The sequence below is a fragment of the Panthera leo genome, chromosome C1 (genome assembly GCF_018350215.1).
Source record: "Panthera leo isolate Ple1 chromosome C1, P.leo_Ple1_pat1.1, whole genome shotgun sequence".
NCBI lineage: Eukaryota > Metazoa > Chordata > Mammalia > Carnivora > Felidae > Panthera > Panthera leo.
In genome coordinates this window covers 6,522,970-6,550,747 of record NC_056686.1, presented here as the reverse complement: position 1 = coordinate 6,550,747, position 27,778 = coordinate 6,522,970, and the positions used below count along the sequence as shown (strand labels likewise).

The window sequence follows — 27,778 nt, the reverse complement described above, 5'->3', positions numbered from 1 at the left end:
AAAAACCTCAAAATAATAAGGGGGCAATTTACATTCCTCACCCAGACTTGGTACCAATTTTGTGCTTTAAAAAATATACTCCGTTGGAAGACTTTTTTTTTTTTTTTAAAGGTACCCTACAGCAGCTGTTTAAAACATAATTCTTACAGACAAATATATATGTATATATATTAAACATTTAAACAAATAAAGTCATCTATTGTACTGGTACAGAAATGAACAGAATTCCGATTCGAAGAGAGTTGACCTCAAGATAGAAGGTGGTGAACGCGGTGGCAGGGGCCGGGGGCTGCTACGTGGGGGGGGGCTGTGGCAGGGCGCTAGTGACCCTCTTCTGTTGGCTGCCCCGTCCCACCCCGCCCTGCACCTCGTGTGGCTCTGGGGGTGGGGGGGAGTCGTGGTGAGCTGAGGCTGTTCCACTCGGGCGCAGAGCCCAGACAGGGGCACTAAGTGGGGGCCTGCGCTGGCTTCCGGTGGGGCACCACCTCTCTGTGGTCTCCCCAGCCCGTCCTGCCCCTGGTTTCTCTGGGGATGGAGACCCACTCAGCCTCCCTTCTTGGTTGAGGCTCCAGAAGGCCAGGGCTTCTGACGACGCACATGGGAAATCTCAGCTAGGAAAGGAAAGGCAAAAGCAGCAACACCCTCCCCCAGAAGACTGAAGAAATAAAACCACGTGCAAAGATGTCCGAGCCCGAGGGGTGAGTGGCCACCTGGAGAGACACAGGGAGCTGCCACAGCCCTTGCAGACGGGACCCCCAAGATTCTTGTATTGCACGTGAGGCGAATGTTCCCTGAGGGGCGTGCTCGGGAACTCGGAGCAGAGCCCCCCCGGAAACTGTAGGTCCAGAGCCCCAAAGAAAGACACCCTCGTGCCCCTGTGAGGACACGGCCCACCGAGAGGGGCAGGTGAGGCACACACATATCCCGGGGAGGGGCAGGTGGAAGGGACCACCAGAACACTCCAGAGAGAGGGTACTGAAACAAGGGTTCCTTTCTAAATGGAATAAATAAATGGCTTTTGTTACTGTTCAAAGAATAAATAGAGGGTACCAAGGGACTGACAGCCGGGGCTGATGCTGGGCGCTGCGGAAGGTCCGATCTTGGTTTGCTTCTGCCTCGGAGTCCGTGGGGAGTTCCTGACGTCCTGAGCGTTGTCTGCCGTGGCGTCGCCCCCCCGGCCTCAGCACCAGCCTTTATCTGAGCACCTCTTAGCACCCCTGGGATCTGCGCTTGGCGCTGGGACCCGGCAGGTGGCAGGGGTAGCCCACGCCACCCCGAGGGCAGATCGGAGCTCAGCGCAGGGCTTCCTAGGAGTCTGTTCTATGTGTCCTTTTCCAAAGAGGGACCTTGTGCGGCATGCAGGGGACTTCTGCCAACGTCAGGACGGGGGACAGGGGGGCCTGGGTCGAGCTGTCCGTGTCTGGCAGGGGCGCTGGGCGGGATGAAGAGGGAGAGCAGGGGCTTCCTCCCGCGGCCAGATGCCAGCCCGCGGCGCGGGGCACGGCGGTAGCTCGGTGAGGTGGCACCAGGTGGCTGTCGTGCTGGCGATGCCGGGGCTAGAGCATCACTGGTAGAGGAGGTAAGCCTTGAGGGAGGCGGGCAGCGGCAGTGTGTGGATGTCACCCAGACGCTCCTTCCCCAGGGCCAGGCGCACGGAGCGGCGGCAGAGATCCATGAGTGGCAGGGGCTCGGCTGGGGGGGACAGAGCAAGGACAGCAGGTTAGTGCAGCTCTGGGTGGCTCCAGAACGAAAATGCTGACAACGCTGGCGATACTCTCACTGTCTGTTTCAATACACAACTGGTGAGGAGACCATTCTACACGTTAAGTCAACTGTTATTAGCTAACACAGAGAACCTGCCCGGGGCCGGCCGCCTTTGTGAGCCCTCCCGCAAACACCGGGTCCCTTAATGGTTTGTTATTTATTTTGAGTTTTTAAATGCAGCCCCGTACTTTTGTTTTTCTTTCTTTTTTTTTTTAAGTTTATTTATTTCGAGAAAGAGACGGAGAGGGCGAGTGGGGGAGGGGCAGAGAGAGCGGGAGACAGAGAATCCCAAGCAGGCTCCTTGCCTTCAGCGCGGCGCCCGACGTGGGGCTCGATCTCATGAAGCGTGAGCTGAAATCAAGAATCAGATGCCTAACCGACTGAGCCACCCGGGCGCCCCTCCCTTGATGGTTTATTATGGTTTGCTCAGAGGGGCTTAACAAGCACAGGGAGGCATCATTATCATCATCCCCATTTTACAGATGAGGACACTGAGGGATAGTGAGTCCAAATAACCCGCCCAGGGTCACGATGCTGGTAGGAGGTGGAACTGGGTCAGAACCCAGGCCGTCCCTGCTCTTACCCACAGGACGAGCAGTAGCCTTCACAGTGCGTCCGTCTGGGCACACGGAAGCCAGCCCTTCCCCCCACACGGCCCAGCACCAGACCCCACGTGGGCGTCCAGGAGGGGAATCATTCTAGGTGAGCCCAATGCTCGTGGGTCCTGCAGCCGTCCCCCCGCTCACGGCTGAGGGCACCGAAGCAGAGGGGCCTCATGTGCCGGGTTACGCTCTGGGGTCCAAATCCAGGCAGCCCGGGCTCAGCAACCACATCCTTTAGGCTCCAGACCCCGCCGCCAATGAAGACAGATGTAAGAAATGGTGGAGGAAACCCAGCCACCCTGCAGCCTGGAGGTGTGATGTCTGCAGAAACCCCTCCGTCCCAGCTCTTCTCTCTCTGACGGAGAGAAGCTGAGAGCCCAGGCCAGGCAGAGTGGAAACATCAGCCCAGGCTCGGCAGCCGGGGCCCTCGAGACCGCCCCGGCCACCGCCAGGGCATCTCATCTCGCGGCCAGGGAAACTGAGGCTGGGGCTCACGGCAGTGCCGCCTCAGGCACCTGGATTTGAGAGGGACCTCTAGCTGCAGCCTTGTGTCCCCAGACAGCCGGGGCCCGTCTTCCCGCAAGGGAGGCTCCATGCATGCAGTCTGTGTGCTCCAGAAGGAGTGTGACAGTCACTCCCTCCCAGGCCCTGGAGGCTGCCGGGGGCAGAGTGGGCCTTGCTCTCCCCGCCTCCCCGGGACTGACCCTTCCTGGCCCTCCTCCCAGAAGCAAGGAGGAGGTGAGCCCCCTTGGAGCTGCTCAGGGCCACCCTGCAGCATCCCCGACACGGGAAGAGCTGAAGTGATGGCATCCGTGGCTTCGTCCAGGGTCTCCCCCTGACACCGAGACTCCTCTGTGACCAAAAAAAACACCGAGAAAAACCCAGCATTTCCCTTGAGATCCCCTGCCCCCAGTGAGAAGCAGATCACCGTTCTCTAATACTCACGAGTGTGCCAGAATACGAAAAATAACATGAAAAAACCTCAACTCTTGAAGAGCAAAGCCTATGGCTGGAGGTGTTGGGGGGAAATGGGGAGCTGATGAGTACGGGGTTCCCTCGGGGAGACGGAAGTGTTCTAGAACCGATCACAGTGATGGTTGCACAACTGTGACTATACCAGAGCCCATTGACTCATACGCTTTAAATGTGGGGATTGTATGGCCTGTGAATTACATCTCAACAGAGCTGTTATCAAAACAAAGAATCTTAGGCTTGAGAATACATTTGCTAAGTTCCTGGCTTTAATCGAAGGCAAGCAACCCCCACGGGTGGCCAGCCACAGCGAGACGGCAGAAGGAGCTGAAATGGTAAATGTTTTTCGTGAAAAGCTTTCTCGGTTCCTGGACAGCACAGGGTGATTAAAGGCAGCCCTGCCTGGAGGCAGGAGAATGCACTGAATGCTTGGGGGCCAAGCGTTCCAGACTCCCCGGGGAGCAGGGCCCGGTTCCTCCCACCTGCGAGCCCACAGAGACAGGACTTTCCCCCCGCGTCGTAAAGCGTCCTGTGCCAGTGGCCTCACATCTGGTCCTCACTTCTGCCCTGCACAGCAGCCTGACCTCGAGCAGACCACTCCCTCGGCCTGGGCCTCAGTTTCCCCCTCTGTACGATGAGGAATCCAGACCAGATGCTTCCTAGAGTCTCCTGCAGCTGAGATCCTGACGGCCAGAAATGCCTCCCGGTGGTTCCTGACCTGGAAACGCGCTGAGTGGCCCTTCTATGGACCGAGTGGGGGATTTCGGTGGCCCTTCCTCTCCTCCACTCAGGAGCTCTCTCCATCTGCCCCCATCGGGCCAGTCCCTTCTCCCTCCCGGATGTGGCTCAGCTCCCATGGGGAGCCCGAGGGGCTTCCCCTGGTGGCTGAGGGCACTTGAGAAAGTAGTAAGAGCCATTGAATGTGGCCAGAGAGCTGTGCAGGGCTGCAGAGGGAAGACTGAGAGGGAGTTCCCATCACACCCTCTTAGCTTAATGGTGTCCGAGGCATCCCACGGGGACCCTCACTGAGAAATGTTTCTAAACAGCAGAGCTCTGCAAACCCGCAGCCCCAGCTGCCTTCTTTTTGGTGACAGCCTACCTGAAATGAACATCACAGCACCAGCAGCGGTCATGGCTTGTGGAACACGTTATCGTGTGCCTGGCGGGGACCGCAGCCCCCCTCAACCTACCGACGGGGAAACGGGCTCAGGGAGGGGAGAGCCACGGGCTAGAAAGTGAACATACACCCAGGTCCAGCCTATTCGGCAGTCGGGCTCTCTCTAGGCCAACGGGAGGAGGAAGCTCCCAACGGCCCCCTGCAGTTTACCCAGACGGATGAGGACCTACGTCTACCTCCTTCCACCCCCCACCCCCCCCATCGAAAGCAGCTATGTGATATGGGGGAGCCTCCTCTGCCTGACCATCTTTGGACCACACTGAATGATCCAGTTATGGGGGTTGTGAAACCAGAAGGATGTGTCCTTCGGACATAACCCACCTGCCAGGACGAGCTGCGGAGGCTGCAGCTGACAGAGCCAGTGATGCGTTAGGACCCGTCACCCGAGCATCCCCCGATGGGTCCACTCTTGGGGACCGTGAGGGCACAAACAGGTCATTCCCCCCTGGACCTTGTAGGAGGTCAACGATGACGCACAGGGCCACGGTCTGATGGCTTTCCAAAGGCCGGGCAGAGACCAGGAGTGCACTGGCCACGGAGAGGGAGATGGGCACCGGGCCGGGGAAAATATCCATCCTGATTTCAGTTGGTCACTGACAGGACCCAGGAAGGCCTCCCCACCTCAACACTTTTGACGGGGGCCTGCGGGCTCTGCCTCGAGTTCCACGCACGAAGTAAGGTACCCAGTGAACTCCCACCGAGGAAGCCGCCCGGCGGGGAAGGCAAGAGCTTACTTATTTGATGATCGTGCAAGGTGCGTCGGCCGCTCTGCCCATCTCCAGGAAGCTGAGGCGCTCGTCACAAACTTCACATAGTTTGTATGAATGGGAGGGGCGGGCACTGAGGGCGCCCAGTCGGGAAGTGAATCGGGTGCTTTTTATGGGAGCAGAAGGTTGAGGAACTGGACGGTTTGTGCGCCAACTTCCACATCTCAAGGAGCAATGGATACCTGGTGGCCTATCTGAACACGCACGGCCCAGCACGCCGACCGGAGCTCTCCTGCAACCCAGCTCACGCCTCCAGAGCCCGGGGCTGTGATAGCTCACAGGCTAAATGGACGAACTCTGCGTCCGGGAGGCCAAGGACAGCGTCTCGCGTCAGGAAGTGCCCCTGATTCAGCCACGTTCCCATCCCCACCCGTCACCTTGGCCGCCCCTGTGACTGCAAGCAGCTTCCAGTGCAAATGCTCTGTGAGCTGGATTCTAGACAGTCGTGGCTGGAGGACGGCCATCCCAGGGCATGTGGGCACCTCTCCTTAACGTGAAGCAGGTCTCACCAAACAGAGGCAAAACAAAACCCCAACCCCTTGTCCTTGGCCACCAGGGAAGGAGGCCTGACCCCTGGCTGGGTCATGAGGCACCTTTGGTTCCCGGCTCCCCCGACTCTGAGAGCCAGTTGTCCTCATGGGACCAGCGTTTTGGGGGACGGGGCGTCTAGAACAATCCCTTCCCTCCTAAGTGGCCTCTCTCCCCCAGAAGGAAACCCTTGCAGGTTGGGTGATTAGTATCCTTGACTAGGGCACTTCTCTGCAGTCCAGCTGGAATGGAGATGTGGGAGAGAGCCACCAGCGGGTGAGGCGCCCCAGGAGGGGACCCAGGGAGGCCAGGAGGACCCCAGGAGGAGGTCACCAAGTCAAAAGTCTCCTGAGGAAAAGAGCTGAGCCGTCTCCAAACCCACAATCACGACAGACCTCACCAAACTTACTTATCCGGGAGCAGTAAAAGGGAGACTTTGAAAATGCTGGAACCGTAGGAAAAATGCTTCCTTAGTGGGAGACGCTAAGTGGGAGCAGGGAGGACCCATGAGGCAGGGACTCTCCCTTGGGGGACGGTCAGTCTGCGGCTTGCAAGTAAATCTTTTCATTTTTGCATCTCCGGGGTGGGGGAGGCGTGTGGCGGGGGGGACAGGCAGGCCCAGGGCCCAAGCTGGGTCCTGTCTCCCCAGGAAAGAGGAAGGGTGACACTACAGTCCCTCTGGCTGCAGCTTCAGTCCCAGAAAGTCTCAAAGCTGGAGGAGTCAGAACAAATGGGCTGTGGTCAGAGGCGGCTGGACGGTGGGGGAGGTCACCCAGGGGCAGGAGGGCCGGGTGAGCACGGAGGGCGGCCACGCTTAGCGACTTAGGCTGACGGGCTCTGCAAACCGCTGGTCCCTGCTGAGGGCAGGACCTGGCGGCTGGGGTGCGGTGGGGTGGCGTTGGGCGGGGTGGGGTGGGTGGGGAAGGAGGGCTCAGACAACTTCCCAGACTAATAAGTCAGACCGCCCCAGAGACTGTGACCCTGAGAAGACGTTATCTAGCCAGCCCTGGCTAGACCTTCTGCCCGTCACACTCCGCTCCCCCCATGGACCACGGACCTGGGCTGCCATGACAGTCTTCCTTCCTCAGCTGCCTTGGACGGTAAAGCAAACCCTCCTGGCAGAAGACACAGGCGCCCTTTGACCTCGCCCAATGAGCACCCCATCTGAGTGCAGTCTCACCTTCCCCTCAGGTGGCAGGCAGCACGGGGGTCTCGTGGGAATGGTCTAGAATTGCCGCCTCCACATCTACAGTGGGCGGAATAGTGTCCCTCCCCCCCCCCCCCCCCAAATTCAGAACCACTTGGGTCCTCAGAATGTGACCCTCTTGGAAACAGCATCTTTGCAGATGTAATTAGCTAAGATAAGGTCATGCCGGAGTAGGGGGGGGCCCTGAATCCAATGGCTGGTGTCCCAATAAAATGAGGCCATGTGATGACGGAGGCAGAGATGGAGTGATGCGTCCACAGCGAGGACAGTCATCAACCAGCCGAAGCCAGGAGGGAGGCCTGGGAAGGGCTCTCCTTGGAAGACCCAACCCTGGGCACCTTGATTTTGGACATCTGGCCTCTGGAACTGTGAGAGATTACATTCTGTTGGTTTAAGCACCCGGTTGGTGGTCATTTACTCCAACAGCCCAAGGAACTGAACACACCGCCCTTCCTGCTCCTCTTCTGAGCCTCTCCCCACCCCAACCCTGACGACTTCTGTCAAGGTCACCGGTGATGGCCTTGTTGCCAAAGCTGATGGACAATTCTCTGCCGTCACCATACTGGACCTCGTCCTTCCTCAAGTCCTTCCTTCACTTGTTGTCCAGGATACCACTCACCTCCCAAGCCCCACGGCCACTCCGCCTCCTCACCCCTCCGTCCACCTGACCCCGAAACACTGACGCGCCCCAGGGCTCCGCCTCAGCCCTGCCCGCTCACTCCCTGGGTGAGCTCAACCCGGGGTCCCAGCGTCACACACCGTCCAGCCGCGGATGACCGTCCCACCGACTGTCTAGACTGGCAGAGCCATCTAGATGTGTGCAGTGAGCATCTCAAGCTCAAGTTCCCTACTCTGGCCCAAGCCCCGGTCCCCTTTCCCCTGGACAACTGTCATGGCTCGTCCCTGGCCTCCCAGGGGCCACTCTTGCCTCCACCGTTCATTTCTATGCAGCAGCCAGAGTGGTCCTTCCCTAGAAGGAGAGTGTGAGGTGCTCTGTCGGTACGGAACCGAGGTGTGGGTGAGCTGGCCGAGGCTGGCACTTATCCTATTCTGTGTGTGTGTCCGGCTGTCGGCATTGTACCAGCCTCATGGGTCTTCCTATCTGCATCCTCCAAAGTCAACTGGTTGTGCAGAATGGGGCCCATTCATGAAGGACTGGGACTGGGGGAGCCGAGAAGGCAAAAGGGCGTCCGGATATTGCCTGGCACCAAAACCCAGGAACCAAAGAGTTCGTGGGACTGATCGCAGCCGCACACTCACAAGCCAGCTCAACTTTTTACTCGGACCTTTTCCTCTTGCCTTTAAATTTCCCTGACTCTCCCTTCAGGGAGGCGGATTTGAGGCCTGCCCTCCCGTCTCCTCGTCTGACTGCCTCTCGAGTAAACCCTTTCCTTGCCGCGTCCCGGATGTCCCAGGGATGGTCTTCACTGCCCATCGGGGAGGCAAACTTGGCTTTGGCTACAGCATGGCATTTCAGGGGAGGGAGGGGTCCTCATCATTAGTCAAGAGAACCCAAGGTAGGCTCAAGCCACCTGGTACTTGGGGGTCTCCACCCGAGACCCGGCTCACAAATGCAACTCTCAACAACACATTCCAACGCCCGCTCCCCACTCCCCTCAAGCCCTGTACATCTCCCCAACAAGAAAAGTTACAGAAGCATCCGACTTCCCACCTGAGGCAGAGCTGACAGGGCATCCCCTTTACAAGACGCCCGTCTGGGCCTCCAGGACTGTTTTGGGTCTCGCCCTGACTCAGCAGAGGAACAGTTCGGGCTGAGTGTGCCCTGACTTGCCAGGGTGAACAGGCTAGTCCCCTCCGGGCCACTCAGGGGTCTGTGTTCTGTATTAGAGCTGGCCACGGGAACAGTGGAGCCCTGCAAACACACAACACTGATGGACCTGTTCCTGGAGGGCACAGGGGGGCTGGACAGCTTTATGGAGACCAATAGCCCCAGTGGCCTGGCGACAACACAGGGGGCCCAGCAATTCATTCATCTGTCTGGCTGCACAGAATGGGCATGAAACGGTCTGGGGCTGTGGTCATTCTTCTGCCAGGGCCAGGGCTCCTGAGATCCTAGGTCCTGGGCAGGATGTGCCTGGTTCTCCCAATCCCTGTCTATCCTGGCCCAGGGCAGATGTGGCTATAGACTTTCTACTACCATCACCTAGGGAGACAGACTCACAGAACTTGCTCTCCTGGTTCCCTAGACCAGGTCTGAGATAACATCCTGGGGGGAGGTTACCTGCTGGACGCACACCTGACTGCTCCTGCCAAGAGTCCCATGACCTAGGGGTACTGGGTTGCACAGGTGAGTTCATTGCCATCACCCAGCCAAAGCCAGGGGCAAGGAGTGAGGGAAAGAGGCAGTGGAGACTCCTAAAGAGAAGTGTTTAAAACTTCCCTCTGCCTTATGTCCCCGGATATTTTCTCTGGTATCTTCCAAGGCTGAAGTAGGGAAGGGACATGGGAGAAGCTGAAGGTTTGGAGGCAGCACGACCAGAGTCAGCGTTTGTGCTTCTGACCCCAGCAGGGGCTTCCCTGACTGCTCACCTGGCCTAAGGGTGGGGTTAGATCTCGGGGTGCCAGGCCAAACCTGCCCCTTAACAATGGTCAGCACATGGGCGGGCAAAGCTTTCTGTATCGCCCCCTTTCCAAGGTGGGGTTTGCAGATGGTAGAAGGGACCCATGAAAGAGGGAGGGCCAAGCATGGGGATGGACAGTTCTGGAATTCTGGGACCTCCTGCCACCATGGGGTCCCAGCCACAAAGCCACCCACGGAACCCTCTACTTCCTAAACCAGGAGGACAGTGTGGCCACATGCGGGCTACTTAACATGTGGTCTGAGAAAGGCCACTACCTTTTCCAAAGGACCAGTGGGAATCACTGCTGATTCAGCCTCCTTCTAATCCACATGATCCTCCCCCAAAGGCCTCCTGACATCCTGACTGAACAAATCCCTCCAGGGGACTATGTCCCAAAGGAGCCAACTCAGAAGACTCCAGCACCAGAAGAGAGAGACCCTAAACCTGTTTAATGAGCAACAGAGAACACTGGTTTTCATTTCTGTAAGAGGTCCTCATACTCCGAAGACTGCAAACCCCAGCTCAATAGTAAACCCCCAGCTACTGTGCCATATTTTGGTCAACTGCAGATCAAAACTGGAGACAGACCAACCAGAAAAAAAGAGCATCTATTCATGCATGCATGCATCCATCCATGCATCCATCCATTCATCCAACCATCCACTCATCCATCTATCCATCCATCCATCCATCTATCCATCCATCCATTCATCCATCCATCCATTCACTCATCCATCCATCCATCCACCCACCCATCCATGCATCCATCCACTCATTCATCCCTCCACCCATCCATCATCCATCCATCCATCCATCCACCCACCAATCCATCATCCATCCACCCATCCATCATCCATCCATCCATCCAACCACCCATCCATCCATCCACCCACCCATCCATCGTCCATCCATCCATCCATCTACCCACCCATCCACCCATCCATCCACTCATTCATCCCTCCACCCATCCATCATCCATCCATCCAACCACCCATCCATCCATCCACCCACTCATCCACCCATCCATCCACTCATTCATCCATCCACCCATCCATCATCCATCCATCCAATCACCCATCCATCCATCCACCCACCCATCCATGCATCCATCCACTCATTTATCCATCCACCCATCCAACATCCATCCATCCATCCAACCACCCTTCCATCCACTCATCCATCCACCCATCCATCCATCCACCCACCCATCCACCTGTCCATCCATCCACCCACCCATCCACCCATCCATCCATCCATCCATCTACCCACCCATCCACCCATCCATCCACTCATTCATCCCTCCACCCATCCATGCATCCACTCATTCATCCACTCATCCATCCACTCATCCATCCATCCATCCATCCATCCAATCACCCATCCATCCATCCACCCACCCATCCATGCATCCATCCACTCATTCATCCATCCACCCATCCATCATCCATCCATCCATCCACCCATCCATCCATCCACCCACCCATCCACCCATCCATCCATCCACCCACCCATCCATCCATCTACCCACCCATCCACCCATCCATCCATCTACCCACCCATCCCCCCATCCATCCACTCATTCATCCCTCCACCCATCCATCATCCATCCATCCAACCACCCATCCATCCATCCACCCACTCATCCACCCATCCATCCACTCATTCATCCCTCCACCCATCCATCATCCATCCATCCATCCACCCATCCATCCATCTACCCACCCATCCACCCATCCATCCATCTACCCACCCATCCCCCCATCCATCCACTCATTCATCCCTCCACCCATCCATCATCCATCCATCCAACCACCCATCCATCCATCCACCCACTCATCCACCCATCCATCCACTCATTCATCCCTCCACCCGTCCATCATCCATCCATCCATCCACCCATCCATCCATCTACCCACCCATCCACCCATCCATCCATCTACCCACCCATCCCCCCATCCATCCACTCATTCATCCCTCCACCCATCCATCATCCATCCATCCATCCAACCACCCATCCATCCATCCACCCACCCATCCATCCACTCATTCATCCACTCATCCATCCACTCATCCATCCACTCATCCATCCACTCATCCATCCATCCATCCATCCATCTATCCATCCATCCATCCATCCATCCATCCACGAGGTGCTATCAGGTAATCTGGCCGACTCCAGCTAGAATTCTTCATTTAAGCAGAGGAAGGCAAGAGTGACCTCCGAGGATCTGAATATGCTGGGATGTCTACCTAAAGACAATTTAGTTCCAATGACCGTGAACTTTTGGCCAGGCCCAGCCAGGATCCCGGGGACACAAGAAATCCAGGAATGCTGCCACACTGGACAGCACAGAGGACACTTACGGTCGAGGCCGTTCAAGTAGCGCATGCGGATCTCACAGTGGCCCCAGACGGCACTCACTACAGGATACAGTTTTTTGCCCTTGAGTCCTCGAAAAGCCACTCCCATGTACTGTCCGTCCACAATGAAGCTCAGAGTCCCGTCATCCATGTCCAAGGCCACAAGGAAAGAGTCAGGGACAATAAATGTCTCATCCGGCTCCAAAAAGGCCGGGTACGTTTTGCTCGGCTGGTTTTTGCCATCGTGATAGAGCCGGTTGCGCCCCAAGTCCCAGCCCCAGGACTCGTGGTTATTCCCCACGAGAGTCGTGTACCCAACGGAGTGCAGGGGGGCGTCCGCCGTCGCCACCCCCACCACGGCGTGCGTGCCCCGCTGCCTCATGGCCCACGTGATCTGCCACACGTGCAGCCCACGCGTGTACCCGACTTTGCCCCTGATGGCGTCCGTGCTCTGGGCCACCGGATGCCGGTGAAAGATCAGCTTGTCGTCCTCCTTCACGAAGACGTTGAGCGATCGGTCGTTGTTGTTCCACGAGTGGAGCAGCTGGATGTCGTAGGACACGGGGGGCATGTCCAGCAACAGGTCCAGGCGGGTGGGCTTGCAGTAGTCCAGGCCCTGGAGCTCCTGCTTCAAGGGCCGGTACGTGGGGTCCCTCATGTCCACAGTCTTGATGCCTCCGGTGACCTTCTGACCCATGTTCGCCTTTGGTTTCACCTTTGCACCGACTCCCAAGGCAAACTCATCAATCGTGGGGTCTCCCGTCCAGTTTTCCAACGAGGCCCAGAGAGACGTCCCAAGGAAGGTTTCCAGGCGGCCTCTGTGGACTGCGGCGCGCTCAGTGTTGCCTATTGGACGGAGAGAGAAAGAGCGGGGTGAGCAGGGCGTGTGGGAAGAAGGGGAACCCGGAAACCAGGAGCACGAGGCTACCCACGCGGACACGTCCCAGCCACCTGGCCTCTGTGCTCCCAGTACACCTGATGCGGGCTCTGGCCCCATGACTACACCGCCAGGAAGGAGAGGGGCTGTTCACCAGCGGTCAGCACGGGGACGCGGGCCTGGGGACCGGGCACCATGCTCGATGGTGTCGGCTACACGACACTCTCCAAATGCCTCATCACGGTTTCCCAGGGCGGAAGGCCAAGTTGGCAGGGATCCTGAAATCAGCCCTGGGGCAGTGGGCATCTTCCTTGGGCAAAGCAAAGGGAGGCTTGTGTCCCTTCCCTGCTGTCTGCAGGGAAAGTGAAGCCCCGACAGGCAGCGGAAGCTTCCGGACTCCATTTCCCAGCACCTCCTCTTTTCTAGCACAGTTGTTTGCAGGGGTTCGCGCTAGGGGAGGCGACCCGGGCCTAGGCGGAAAGCCCCCCTCCCGGCCTGCTGGTCCCTGAGGCTGCAGCGACCTCCCCAGCAAGTCCTGTGTCCCTCCTGGGCCGCGGCCACCAGTGACACTCTTCTCATGGCCCCTGGTCAGGTGAGAATGAAGACTCTCGCCCCCCACCCCCAGGTAGTTCTGGACCAACACTTAGAGGACCGTCACTTTTCCCCGCCCACACCCTTCAACGAGCAGCCGGTGTTTGGCCCCTTGGGTCCCAACAGCCCATCTGGGGAGGAAGCCCAACTCCAAGACTTCACCGTGTCGTGGGGTTGGAGGAGAGACCTCACTGCAGCTGTCCCGTCCGCTCGGCTGGCAGTACCAGGAGGGTTACGACCAAGGAGGAGGGTGTGACACGTGGGTGCCCGGGGGCCGGCAGGGCCAGGAGGTGGGGCGGGCGGGGGCCATCCGCAGTGGGCCTGCTGTCTCTCCTGGGCCTTCCAGCAAGCCCGGAGTTGCCTCCCTCCCCTGGGACCACGTCTTCAGGGTGACCTGGCTTCTAGGAGGCTGGCTCTCGGCAGAGTAAATGTCCCTGTGTGGGAACACTTGGACCCGACCCCCTTATCTCAGCGAGCACACCAAGCTTCTCGCCCTCCCCTTTCTGGTGTGGAATGGAAGGCTTGATCGCTCCCCGACGCATGGGCATTTCTTCAGAGACAGGCTAGGACTTCTTGTGTTGAAGGTATGCAAAGCTGGTATAAAGCAGAGGTGTCCCTCTGCAGCCAGAGGGCCACCCTGGTTCTGGAAAGTTCTGTGGATATCGTGACCTGATGTCCCGGATCCCCCAATTTCAAGCTTTCAGGCCCATTGAGTCCTGAGAGCCATCGAAACCTCCAGAACTCGCCTGTGGTCCCGCGGAGGGTTTGGCACCTGCTTGCCAGGCTGTGTGGGGGTGGGGGTGGAGAGAGCCAGGGTTTGGGGGTGCCAACACGGTCCTGGTAATTGCAGAGACTGGGGCCCACCAGGCTGCAGCCTTCCCTGAACCCCCTCTTCCATGTCTCCCCAGACTCCATTCGAGTATTTTCCTGAGCTGGTCCGGGGCAGTTCTCCAAGTCGGAAGCACCCAACCCATCTCTGCCTGGGCGCCTCCCTCTGGCTGGTGCCCAGTGGCCTCCCCGTGCAGGACGCTGGTGGGGACCCCAGTCAGCTCTCTGGAGGACGGGAGGGAGCTGACTTCCTCAGAGAGCTCATTTCACTGCTTCCTGGAGCACAACGGCCATTGCCCTTTGGTGGGATCTATCCGAGCACCTCAGCGTTCCCATGCCGGGCACAGGTGGGGGAGTGAGGAAGGGGCTGGGGGTCAGGGGAGACACTGGGCAGGCAGAACATGCGGGAGAGAAATGTGGCAGGGAGAAGTCCCTCCAACACATTAACTTCAACTACTTGGAGAGAGGGACTCCTGGGTGGCTCAGTTGGTTAAGCGTCCTGACTCCTGATTTCGGCTCAGGTCGTGATCTCACGGTTCGTGAGTTCGAGCCCCATGTCGGCTCTGCACCGGCAGCGCGGAAACTGCTTGGGATTCTCTCTCTCTCCTCTCTCTGCCCCTCCCCTGCTCTCGCTCCCTCTCTCAAAATAAATAAACCGTAGAAAAATAATAAACCACCTGGAGAGAAACGGGTGGAAATGGAGCATGGGGGAGGTGGGGAGAGCTGGCACAAATCAGGGTTGGAGCTGGGGAAGGGATGGGGGGTGACAAAGGGAGAGAGGAAGGGAGTTCTCAGGCCTGTGAGCCGGGGCCTGCACACATATAACTCCTGCTTCAGCAAGACCAGGGATCAGCAAACTTCTCGGATAAAGGGCTAGATAGTAAAAAGTTTTAGGCTTTGTGGCCAGGCAGCCTGTGATAACTACTCAGCTCTGCCTTGTGGCATGAAAGCAGCCCCGGACGGTGCGTTGATACGCGAGCATGGCTGAGTTCCAATAAAACTTTATGAGAATAAGCTGGTCCCTATTCTTGGCCGAGCTCGGCCAACCTCTGGGCTAGACAAGGGGCCTCGCACCTCATCTCCGCCGAAGACGGAGTGCCGAAGTGGAAGGCAGAAGATGTATGTGGGAGGGGATCTGGCGGCCACAGCGTCAGGCCGGCCTCAGAGCGAGCCAACAGAAAACACGGCATAAGCTCGCGGTGGCAGCGGGCGACCTGTTCAGGTCAGTCAACCACGCTCTGAGATTCCACGGCCTGCAGGCAGAGTCCGTTTGCGTGGCCCTTGTGCTAAGCTCCTACCCTCCTGGGCCAGCAACCCAGGGCACCGTCCAAGAGGGAGGGTTCTTTTGGGCCCCCGGACCGCGTGACCTCGAGCAGCGGGAGTCTCTGGGAGGAAGAGGGGCAGGGTAAATTGTCTGCGGCACCGTGGGGTGGCTCCCGCCCAGGGGACGTGGCCCACCCGCTCTGCTGCCTCTGGGCCAGCCCGTCTTCAGGGTCACCCCCAGGTGGTCAACCACCATATCAACTCTGGAGCCATTCTTGATTCACCCGTCACCTGCCTGTCCCCACCCCATGTCCAGGCTATGGTCTAAGTTGACAGTTCCTTCTCGTAGACCTCAGGCTGTCCACGCCTAGCCACCTCCTTGCCTCCCTTTCCTTCCATTTTTAAATGTGGCCGCATAGATCTGCCCTTCTGGGGGTCTCCAGAAACTCCACTAGCCCCTTCTTGGGAAGAGCCAGTAAGGTTCTCCCCCCTCAACGTGCACTTCCCTACTTTGCTCCCATCAGCGCTGCCCCTGGGGCTTCCAGTCCTGTGTGTGTGTGTGGGGGGGGGACTCACGTACCTCGGGCCACTGCCTAGGACTCGCCCTTGGCTTTTCCGAGGCTCTGTTTGCTCCTGGGACAGGGGTGTCCCAAGCTCACCTCTCCTCAACAGAGACAATGTTCCAGAAAGGACCTAGTACAACCGGCATTTTCACTTCTGCTTTTGTTTTTATTTTTATGTTCCAGGCTGTGCTCTGCACACTGAACAAAGATCCCTGTTATCCATTTTCTTGGTCCCTGCACTTGGTCCTATGATGGACGCTGGCCTTGAGCCAAGACCCAGGTGTCTGAAATGTTGAGTAAATAAAATTTAACGTCCCCCCGCCCTTTTTTTTTTTTTTTTTTTTTACTTTTATTTTTTATTAGGGACAGAGAGAGACAGAGCATGAGCATGGGACGGGCAGAGACAGGAGACACAGAATCCGAAGCGGCTCCAGGCTCCGAGCTGTCAGCACAGAGCCCGATGCGGGGCTCGAACCCACAAACCGCGAGATCATGACCTGAGCTGAAGTCAGATGCCCAACTGACTGAGCCACCCAGGCGCCCCTAACATCCCTTCTAAGCCCGGGGTTGGCAAACTTGTTCTGTGAGGGGCCAGATCGTAAGTATTCTAGCCTTTTCAGATGATATGTAAATGAACGGGCATGGCCATGTTCCAATAAAACTTTATTGCCAAAAAACGGTGGGCCAGATTTGGCCCGAGGCCATAGTTTGCTCACCTCCATCCTAAACCCATGCCAACTGCTGACGTTATTTCCAAAATGCCTGGACGCGGTTCTGGGGGGCTGGGGAGGGCACGGAGTAACAGAGGCACCGGCTTGGCCTGTGCAGCAATCGCTAACACTGGGCCAAGGAGTCGGCAGGGGATGCCACACTTCAGGGAGGAACCAGAAGAAGCAGAACAGGCCCCAGCTCTGGGACCAGTCCCCTTTCCTGCCTTCTGAGAGGCAAACGCAGATGTCCAGGCCTTTCAGGGCCTAAAGTTGTCACAGGAGTGTCAGGGCCTGGAATGGCCCAGCGAGTCCCTAGTGAGTCTCCACGCATTGGGAGGACCCAGACCTTGTCCCCCTGGGGGAGAAATAAAGCTGCAGCAGGTGTGGCCGTGTGTTGACCTACCAGGCTGGAACAAGAGAGGCCGAGGACAGAGACGGCCCGCGGCCATCGCCACCACCCCTGGGCTGCGGCTCTTTCACTCTCTCTGCGGGGTTCTCGTTCACAAAGCTCGTACACACAGGGGCGCCTGGGCGGCTCAGTCGGTTAAGCGTCCGACTCCCGGTTTCGGCTCAGGGCACGATCTCACGGTTTCACGAGTTCGAGCCCTGCATGGGGCTCTGTAGCTGGCAGCACGGAACCTGCTTGGGATTCTCTCTCCCCTGCTCTCTAGGCCCCTCCCGCACTCACACTGTCTCTGTCTCTCTCAGGATAAATTAATCAATTAAAAACAAAAAGCACAGGACACGGGGTCCCCAAGACTACTCAAGACCGTCGCGAGCCAGCTCTCAAGACAAATTCCTCGTTTGCACCCCTCCTGCCCCACCAGCCTCTGATTGCCCAAGTAACATACTGTCCCCACTGTCCTCAGTCCCTGCTTCTTCCCCAAGATCAAAGACACGCCTGGAGCAGGGGTGAGCAGGACTCCAGGGTGACCTGGGGCGGGGGGGGGAGGGGGGGCGGGGATCTGTGTTTTTGGTGGGTGGGGTGTTGCCCTTGTAACGGGCACAAATACAGCAGCAGGATGGCTCTCTGAACCAGGAGCAAGAATGCACGCGTACCTAGAAACACGCGTGTGTGCGCACGCGCACTTCAGTGGAAGCAAAGTAAAATATGTCCAAAGGAGCTCTGACCGTTGGACTGTCCCTCTTGCCGGTTCCGGGGAGTCGACAAGTCATTCTGGGTTGGGAGCTCCTGGCGACACTTTTTTCGACAGGTAAAATCAGATTAAAGATCAAACAGGGTCAGAGGAGAAAACTAACCGCCAAAGGGTGGGTTGGAAAGCCCGCGAGGGAAAGGGCCCCCTTCACACAACGGGCAGAGAGCGCGCAAGTCCCAACACAGAGCTGCACCTCCTGTGGGGTCACGTTCTCGAGCCGCGGCTGGCACGGGGCCCCGTGTGGTGCAAGTCACTGGAGGGGGTTCAGGAGCCACGCGGACGGCTTTCTCACCTGGAACAGCAGGCGAGGCGCCCACCCCACCACGTCTCCCTTGTCGGGGACCTCGACCTCGTGGTCAAGTTCACCCACGCTGATGAGCGGCTGTGGCGCCGTCCCTGAGACCGAGGGTGCTCCTGGGGCCTCAGTCTTCACGCTCCACTTCCCTCTGCTCAGCCGGGGCCCTCCTCCCACTCACCAACCTGGCACAGCACTGGCCCCAGTATGCCGCGGGGGGGGGGGGGGGGGGACAAAGGGGGGAGGACCCGCCCCCAACATCAAAGCCAAGCACATGGTTCTGTCTGGTGCACTGGAGGGCTGCCTGGGGGCGTCAGAGAGGAGCAGGCAGTGGGAGGGAAGCAGGAATCACAGCCAAGGGGCAGGGACACTGGCCCTGTAAACTGCCTCGTCTTTCCCAGAAGAGGGACACAGAGGGGCGTGAGCAAACACACCTCAGAAGCTTTACGACTCTGCATACTTACTTAACAATCGCGTGCACTGAGATTAAAGGCTCTGGGGCCAGAGGTGGGGGTTGGGGGTGGGGCACAGAGGGCGAGTGCCTGCTGTCAGGCCAGATGTCGCCGAGCCCTGTGGTTTGACTTGGGGAGACCCCTTTCCCTCTCCTGAACAACCCCCCTCCCCCCCGCAACTCTCTCCCACTAATGCTACGCACACATCATCTTCGATGGGTCAAAAGCCAGCTCATCCACTGCAAAAGGGGACGCCTCTCAGACCCTCTAAGGGGCAAAAGCATCCCACTTCAGGGAGCCATGCGGGATGCACAGGGTTTAAAAGCTTGAGGTGGCCTAGAGAGAATGTGGGGGAAAGCCACCCACGCACAGGTATGGGGGTGCGTCCGCAACACGCACCTGGGCACGTGGGGCCACGTGGCGGCCGCCATCCAGACGTATGACACCCAGCAATCACCCGCCAGCTGCTCTCCCAGGATCTTGCCTACGGAACCCGAGAGCCCTGCACGGGGACACGGGGACAGAGACGCTCACGGCCCTACGACGCCCCCCGGCCTTGGAGAGGAGCAGACAGCCCCTCGGACGGCTGACTTCTACAAAACCTCGCGTGACGCTGTTCCATGGAGAACAAGATGCAGGACGGGATCCTATTTCTGTAAGAACGGAATTTAAGAAGATTCTATCTGCACATGTTTATCTGTGGGCAGGCACAGAGAAAGGTCTAAAATGAATAAACACCAAAGCTTTCACAACGGTTAGCCCTGGAGGGGGGCGGGGTGGAAGGAACGATGCATTCACCGTGAACACTTTTTGAACTGAGTTTTTTTTTTTGTGTGTGTGATTCACGTATTACTTGGGTAACGGAATGATTTTTAAGCACACGGAAACGAATAAAGGCTGGCAAAGAATACTGGCTTTACACTTCCACAGATGAGTTGTTTCCCAAAGTAGCTCCTGAAGGCCCTCCACGTGTGTGTCACTTCTTCTAAGGCGGGCACAGGATAAATGTTTAATTCAGCCGGGAAGACGCACAGGAAGGATCCAGAATCGGGAGGAGGGCGAGAATCACCGGGTACAGCCCAGGGGGCCGTCCCAAAGAGGGACGTTACTTCCACAGTGATTGCTCCCAGGATTTCCAGTGGCACGGTTTCTAACTCATAATCTGAAATTGCCCAGTAAAAATGGGGTGGCTCCTGTCTCCCCTGGACCCATACGAGCTCGCCTAAAACTCATCCTTTTGTTTTGTGGTTTGAGGAAAAGTCCGTTGAATGGGCGGAGGGACCGCTCTGATGGAGACACATCCAAGGTGACCGGTGACAAATGGATGGGGTGGGGGAGGAGGGAGGGCACACACCCAGGAGGGCCGCCGGGGAGAAGAGTGGCAGTCACACACTCACCTCCTTTTAACTCAAGTCCCCCTCAGCTTGTCCGATTGACCCCAGAACAGTAAAACCATTGTTTTGTCCCAAGATGGGGAAAGAATGAAATGCAGGCTACGGAACAAGGTGACCCATTTATAAAGCCTCCTTTCACCTGAAGATCAAATAAACCCCCTCCCTCCACCTCCCCACCTCACACATCGGTGTCTGCAGCCCAGAGTTTTGCAAGAGAAGCACGCCCTGAGCGGTCTGTGATTCTTTCAGACAACTTTGCAGCTTGTTGACTTGCTGTCCGGCTCTGCCTGTCAGTTAGGGTTTCACGCTCCCGTGAGCCAGGACTCGGGGACACGCTTTGGTGGTGAGCGCGCTCGCGGCGTGCTCCGTGCGAGCCTGGCCACGGAGCCCCTGGCAGAGGTGTTCCCACCAGCAGGATAAGGCCGCGCAGCAACGGTCCCCCGCACCCCCCACCCCCCCATTCCACCTGCCCCTTTGAGGAGAGATTCCCCGGAACACCCAGGAGAGAGCTGTGTTCTTCTCAAGCGGGGATATAAAAGTGAAGTCTCTGCCCCTAGAACCAACAAAACGGATCGGTCCCTTCTGGAAACTTCTGACGAGTGACTTTGGAGAGAAAAGCCCGCATGGTCCAGAGCTCTAGCCTCTGACCTCAAAAGACCAAGAATGCACCTGCTGTAAACACCTACGGAAGGACCCAAATTACTCACGGCACTTTCAGAAAGGGCTCACGTCAGTTGAACCCTGCCCCTGGGAAATCGGCACTACATTCATACAGAGACTGAAAATTAAAATAAAGAGCCACGGCTGCACCCAATCAAGGTTGTGACGGCAAGAGCCTGCACTCCGTTCAGATGAGAACCCCTGTTCTTGGAGGGACCTCGGTGACACACAATGGCCCACGGACACCTCGTCAGAAGTTTGCCGAGACAGCGGCCGAAGAGCCTTCGAGAGGCAGTGGGAACGGAGCCCGTAGTGGGGGCTGGGCACCCATCAGATGGCACCTGCCTGGTGCCCTCCACACAGGGAGCGGGAAGCCGGGCAGAGAGCTGGGCCACGGGGACAGCCCACGGGAGCCCAGGGGAAAGGCTGGATGAACCACCTCAAAAACTCCAAGCACAAACTCCCTGAGTCCAGAGCAGCGGTCGAGGTCCCAAAAACTTTCTCCGGGAAGAAGAGGCTGTTCTCCTGGATGATGCTCACAGGAGTGCTCCTCCAAGTGGGGTCCCCCGACCCCTTCATCACCTGCCGGGAGAAGCGAACGCCTGGCCTCCCATCCCCGACCCACTGAATCAGGGGCTGCGGTCCAGCGGTCTGCATTCTAAGGAGCCCCCAGCAACATCAGGACACTGCTGGTTCAAAGGAATGACAGCTCAACGTTTTAGAACCTCAAATCCATGTGAAAGAAGAACCACCAGGCTGAGATTCACAACAAGGGTTTTTAAAAACCGCGTGTTCAGTCTTGATGTGAGATCTTTTAAATGTTACACATGCTCATCAGAAATCTCAATCCAGAGGGGCGCCCGGGTGGCCCCGTCAGTTAAGCGACCGGCTCTTGGTTTCAGCTCAGGCCGTGATCTCGCGGTTTTGCGAGCCCCGCGTTGGGCTGGCTCCACGCTTGACGGCGTGGAGCCCGCTTGGGATTCTCTCTCTCTCCCTCTCTCTCTCTGCCCCTTCCCTGCTCCTGCTCTCTGTCTCAAAACAAACAAACAAACAATAGAAATCTCAATCCAGAAATGTATAAAGTATAAATTAAAGGGTCCCCCTCCCACTGGGGACGGTCCACTTTGAGCAAAGGATCACCCCCAAATACTACTCACCAGTTTGCTTTTTCCAAGTCATAAGAGACTAGTCCCGGTGCCGATTTCGTGTGGTAGGAGCCACATAATATCCCATTATGGGAATTTCTGTCACTTGCCTTTAGAGATGAATGTGTGAAGGTCACGCGTGGGGTGAGGGGTTCTCCCTAGCGGGGTGGCCTTGAGCAGCTTCCTCTCATTAGTCTGTGGCCACCTCGTCTCTCAATACGCTCCAAATCTTGGACTTCAGAGCCCCCACCCTACGGTCCACTTCTAGTAGAAGAGTCTACGGCCATACCACCCTGACCGCGCCCGATCTCGTCTGTCCATTTTTAGTAGGACAAAAGCGGAGGTCACGGGAACCTCCCACCAGGCTTCCTGGTCTTGGAACTGGCCACAGTGGCGGCAAGGTGCCCAGGTTCCCGCACAGCTAGTTGGACTGAAGGCTTGTCACCCGGACCTTGAATGGACCACAGCCAAGGAACTTGGAAAGGATTCTAAAAGGAATCAGGCCTTGTGTGCAACCTAATCGCCATTCCTCGTGTGCGATTTCACGGAACTGAACAGGATGCTGAGGGAGAGGTAAAGCCCCACGCCTCGCAGGCCGGTCGAGAAAAGGACTTAACCCTACTTCTAAAGCCACAATAGCTCACGGACCTCCTCCTCCTGTCCTGTCAACCTGGAAAGTCCTGGACGCTGGGCCGCCAGCCCGATGGGAGGGCCACCTCAGCAAGTCCGAAGGTAGCAAATCACTCAATCCTAAATTCCCAGGCAAGCAGAAGGGTCCAGTTGCCAGGTCCCCATGGCACCAGCTTGTCACCGGGGGGTACGGCGAGGAGGCAGGAAGTGGCCTCCCCAGCTGCGGCTTCTCCTTCTTTTTTTTTAATGCTTTTATTTATTTTTTGAATTGTACTCTTTAAAAATGTTATATTATGTGAATTTCACCTCGACAAACAAAAAACAAACACAAACAAAAAAATTTCACCTCGACAAACAAAAAACCATAAATGGATGAAAAATGTCCACGTGTCCAAAACTCACAGGCAGGAGGTGGGTGTGGAAAGGGCTGCAGAACGGAGGGGGGCCCGGAGCTCGAAGAGGTCTAGGGTCACACACAGGGACCCGGCCAACGACGTGCCTCTGTGGGGAGTAAGGAGCCTTCTAGAACTGGGCCACGGCCGCGCAGTTCTCCACTCTCCACCCCACCCCCCCTTTCTTTCCTCCAAAAGAAAAAGCACAGAGCTGTGCGCCTGGAAACGGCACCCGTAGATGGAGTTTCTCTGGAGGGATCTGGAGTGCGCACCTGCACCTCTGTGCCTGCTCCCTCTGTCGATGACTCTGGTGCCTGCGACCGCACCACGGGGCTTCGGCCCCGGGCTGACGCACGGTGTGACTGGACCTGTCGCCACATGACAACCTGTTCCGATGGGCTGTTTCTGAGTTCTCGTGAGGATTACTGCTCACAGATCTGGAGAGATCTGGGCCTCCCGCGTCGGTCACCACCACCTCCCCCCGACTCTCTCTGGCCAGACGCCCTCTCGTAAAACCCGGCAAGTTGGCCAGGCGCTCAAGGCCTGTGTGCATCTAGTAGGTGTCTAAAACAAAATCGGGGTCGCAGGCTCGCCCCATCCCACCAGCACCTGCTGAACCCTGAGGGGCGTGGCATGGGCTTCCCAAGACCCCGTCTTTGTCCCTCAGTCCCTGAGTTTCCCAAGCAGGTGGACAATTCAAGAGCACGGGCTGCGCACGGTCGGCGTTCAGGCAAGTCGGGGGCAGTGCTCCACCTCGGCTGCCAGAGCGCGTCTTCCCCGGGGGGAAACTGGCAAGAAAGTCAGCAAGACAGTCACCTGCAGAAGTGATCCACCCCGAGAGGTGGTCTGTACGTGTTCAGCTGACAAACACTTGGAAGACACCCAAGTCCCAATAAGGTGCCTTAGGGTTGGAATGCGTTCCAAAAATATTAGGTGCCTCCTGTATACACACAGGTAGAAATCACTGGGGGAGACAGGGAGCAATCATTTGAACAGTTAATGCAAACTTCAGGGGAAGAAATTTTTTAAAGTTTCTTTCTTTATTCTTGAGAGAGAGAGAGAGAGAGAGAGAGAGAGAGAGCATGAGTATGTGAGCAGGGGAGGGGCAGCGAGAGAGGGAAAGAGAGAATCCCAAGCTGTGAGCACAGAGCCCGATGTGGGGCTTGAACCTGCGAACCGTGAGATCGGGACCCGAGCTGAAATCAAGAGTTGGAGGCTTAACCAATTGAGCCACCCAGGCGCCCCTTCAAGGGCAGAAATTTGTATCTGTTGTGTTCCCTGTGGCAGCCCCAATGCCTAGCACAGTGCCTGCAACACAGTAGGTGCTCAATAAAAAGTGTTAAATGACTCTATCTCTAATACAGGGCCAAGTAACAAGTGTCAAAGAAAAAAACAGGCAGAGTAGTGAGGACAGAGAAAATGATGGGAACGGGTGGGAAGGGAAGGCTTCTCTGATACCGCAATGTATGGACGGAGACCGAGATAAATGGAGGGAAAAAAGCACGAGCCTACTCAAGAGGAAGAGCGTTCTGGGCAGAGGGAACAGGATGTGCAAAGGCCCTGAGGTGGCAGCACGCTTGTCGTGCTGGGAGAATAACAGAGGAGCCATGCAGAGGGGCAGGCACACCGGCCTTGCGGGCCACACTAAGGACTCTGGATTCTGTCTCCAGTGTGATGAGAAACGGGCATAGGGCTTTGAGCGGGGGGAGGACACAGTCTGACATCTGTCCTAACGGGATCCTTTTAGGCGGCTGTGTTGAGAAGAGGCTGTTGGCAGCCAGCGTGGAAGCCGGGAGACCGGCTGAGAAGTCAATGCGAGGTTGCAGCTTGAACCTGAGGGTGGCCGTAGCGGGAAGATCCAGAATGTAACCCGGACAAACTATAGCCCAATAGGCGATATTAGGCGTGAGGACACAGACCCAGAGCCTGGGAAGACGGTGGCCTAATCTGTGAACCCAAGGACTCCAGCTCTTACACGCCCTATGGTGACAGCAGAGATATCGGGTTACAAAACAGGAGGGCCACTCGACCGGTTTTCCTGAGCTCTGGTTCTGGGCTTCCCACGTGTCACTTTTAGAGGCGAACACAAATCTTTTGCACACTTGGCTGTCTTACTCCTTACTGTATGTGAACGTATCACCTCAGGTTTATACCTCAGTCTCCTGTGAGTTTGGTAAAGATCTCTAAACTGTGTCGAAATTGGGACGCCGGGGGAAATAATCCGGTTCCCGAATCTACAAGATGTGGGTAGACCATAATGACCCCGAGGGCTCAGCTGGCCCCCTTGGGATCCTTATCGGAGCAGCCGGCTGCCTCTACCTAAGACTTCCTGGGACTGAAAGGGGGTCAGTCAAGGGTAACTTGTTTACCAAGTGCCTGCAAACACGGAGAAGACACACGAAGTCTGGAGTTGGACCACTTGGGCTTAAGCTTCAGCTCCACAAGCTGGGCGACCTTGGGCAAGTTGTCTAACCTCTCTGAGCCTCAGGTGCTTCTCCACTGGAATGGGGGTGGGGGTGGGGGGGGTGACTGCCTGACATCATAGGTTTGCTTTGAGGATTAAGTGAGAAGCCCACAGAAAGCCCAGCCCTTCATACAGACCCACGCTGGTGATGCATCTGTAATTTAGTGGTTTGAGGAGAAGGCAGGAAGGAAGGGAAGCTGGGAGGGTTTCTTGAGAAGGCGTCTCTAGTGGAGGACCAGCTAGAAGAATGGTCGCTTCGGGGTGTCCGTGACTCAGCCAGGTGGCCGCCTCTCGTCATCTCAGGCTCATCCCTGACGACAGAGAGGCCCCCTCGGGAAGCCCGCAGGTGCTGGTGCCACAGGCAGGCAGTGGTCTTGCCCGCCTCTACCGGATGCTCCCTGGTGCCTCCCCCACGTCCCCCGCTGTGCCTGCTGCAGGATGCGGTGGCAGCTGTGGCGGTGGGCCCGTGGTGTCCCGAGTCTGCTGTGGCCTGGGCTCTACTGAGGCCAGGTGGCAGGGACACACACATCTGGAGAAGTTTCTCGGGAAAGCAACTGGATTTGGGCTGGGTCTATCCCACCTATCACATCTGAGAACACAAAAGGAAGGAAGGGGAAGTGGGGAAAAGGGAAATTGGCCCAATATCCATTTAACGGGCTAGTCCCGGATGGCCATCAGGGCAGAGGGAGGAAGAAGCCAGAATGAATGAATGCGCTCGCTTCTCCAGCAAACTTTGGAAACGTCGGCAGGCGCGGGAACGGCCACTGGAGCTGGGCCAGGTCCCCCTCCACCCCCCCCCCCCGGCCCCCTCCCCCGGGTCCTAGGTACACGTGAGGGCCGCGAACGCACGCGGCACCTGCTCGCCTCGGCCACATCAGACAGATCGCGTTTGGAAAGGTGTTTCCTCCGCACGCTGGACTTGCCATGAAATACAACCACCAGCAGGTGACCTTCACGGGGAAATGGGGCCACCCCAGGGCAAGCGGCCCCCGCTCCTCACGGTCACGGCCGTGGGCCGTGCAGACCTAGATGCGGGGACCCCTCTACAGCCCCCCGGTGCAGCGGCGGGCCCCGGGACTGCCTTCCTGGCCGGGCAGCGAGTTTCCAGGGCCGGAGGAAGACCACAGCTCCTCTCCCGCCCGACACACCGAGTATTTCTAAGGCCGTCCCAAGTTTCCGTTCCCATATCAAGAGCGCCTCTTTTCTGCTGAGGCAGCGAGACCCGTCAGCGAAACGAGCTGCCGGGACCCACGTTTTCGTAACACAACGCCTTCCCTTGCAACGCACCAGGGTGAATCACTGAGGGTTAATACTATCGGCAGCTGGGCTGGTGGAAGGAATCCGCGCAGAAGCCGGATGGCGCGGCCCCCACCCAGATACCCCACCTCTCTTGATTGACAGCACCCCTTTCCAGGCCCCCCAGTGGAAAGGCGGACGTGACTGCGGTTCTGCACGCGCAACAATCCGACTCCTTCCTTGAGAACAGTCCCTTTAGGGGCCAGGGGACGGTCACCCCCCTGTGCCCCGCATCTAGGCATGCCTGGAGCTGGTGGAAAATGCAGAGTCTGGGCCCTTCCCGGCCGATCTGGGCCCAGGGGGGTGGGGACCGTGGAGCGGGCCCTCCCCAAGGCAGAAAGAAGCCTGGAGGGAACACGCATCAGAAAGAAGGAAAACAGAGGGGCGCCCAGCCCTCTCCAGCAAGCAGTCCTGAAACATAACTGGCCCCGAACGAACCAAATCTAGAAGCTGACAAGTTTAGCAGAAGTAATGCGCAGAGCCCGTCAGGGCCTCATCCTCTTGCCAGACCCCCCGGAACAGGGGGGGGACTCAGAACGGGCCATAGATTCCCTGGCCCACAGCTTCCAGAAGCCCCCGGCCACTCAGGGTCTGGGAAGACCATGGTTTTGGCAACAGCATTCCAGACCTCTCCTCCTCTCGCAGCTCATCAGGGGCTCCCTTCTGCCCACCCTCCAAGCCCTCCTCAGCTCTCCCTTCTTCTCCAAATACCCTCCATTCGCCGGCTAGCCACGCCAGCCTCGCCACTCTCCGGGAGTCTCACGCGCTCTCGCGGCCACACCTGCTGTAGCACCGACCCTTTCACTGCAAACAACCCCACCTGCTGGAATCCCGTCCATCTGTCTGTCCCGGCACCCCTGTCTCCCGCAAAAACCTCCCCCAGAATCACCTCGGGACGCGGGTCCTGTCAGAACCTAGAATGCAGGTCCCTTGTGGCCCCAAGTAGCATCCTGGCTGAGGCCCACAACCTTGCCCGAGACCCGCCCCTCACGGCCGGCCAGCAAGTGGCCTCACCGTCTTCCGGACACCTACCGCCGGATCCGGAGTTCTGGAATGTTTCGGGCCAGTGCCTGGGGAAAGCGCCAGGAGAGAAGTCCACGG

At 57.6% G+C, this 27,778-nt stretch overlaps 1 protein-coding gene across 1 annotated transcript; it reads right to left on the bottom strand.

Moving 5' to 3' along the window:
- SPSB1 (splA/ryanodine receptor domain and SOCS box containing 1) lies at nt 1–27,778 on the bottom strand. The gene is made up of 3 exons (XM_042952982.1): nt 27,710–27,778; nt 11,964–12,806; nt 1–1,692 (listed from the first exon to the last, which is right to left on the bottom strand). Exons 2-3 carry the CDS (start codon nt 12,655–12,657, stop codon nt 1,565–1,567), a joined length of 822 nt encoding a protein of 273 aa, XP_042808916.1. The 5' UTR covers nt 12,658–12,806; nt 27,710–27,778; the 3' UTR covers nt 1–1,564.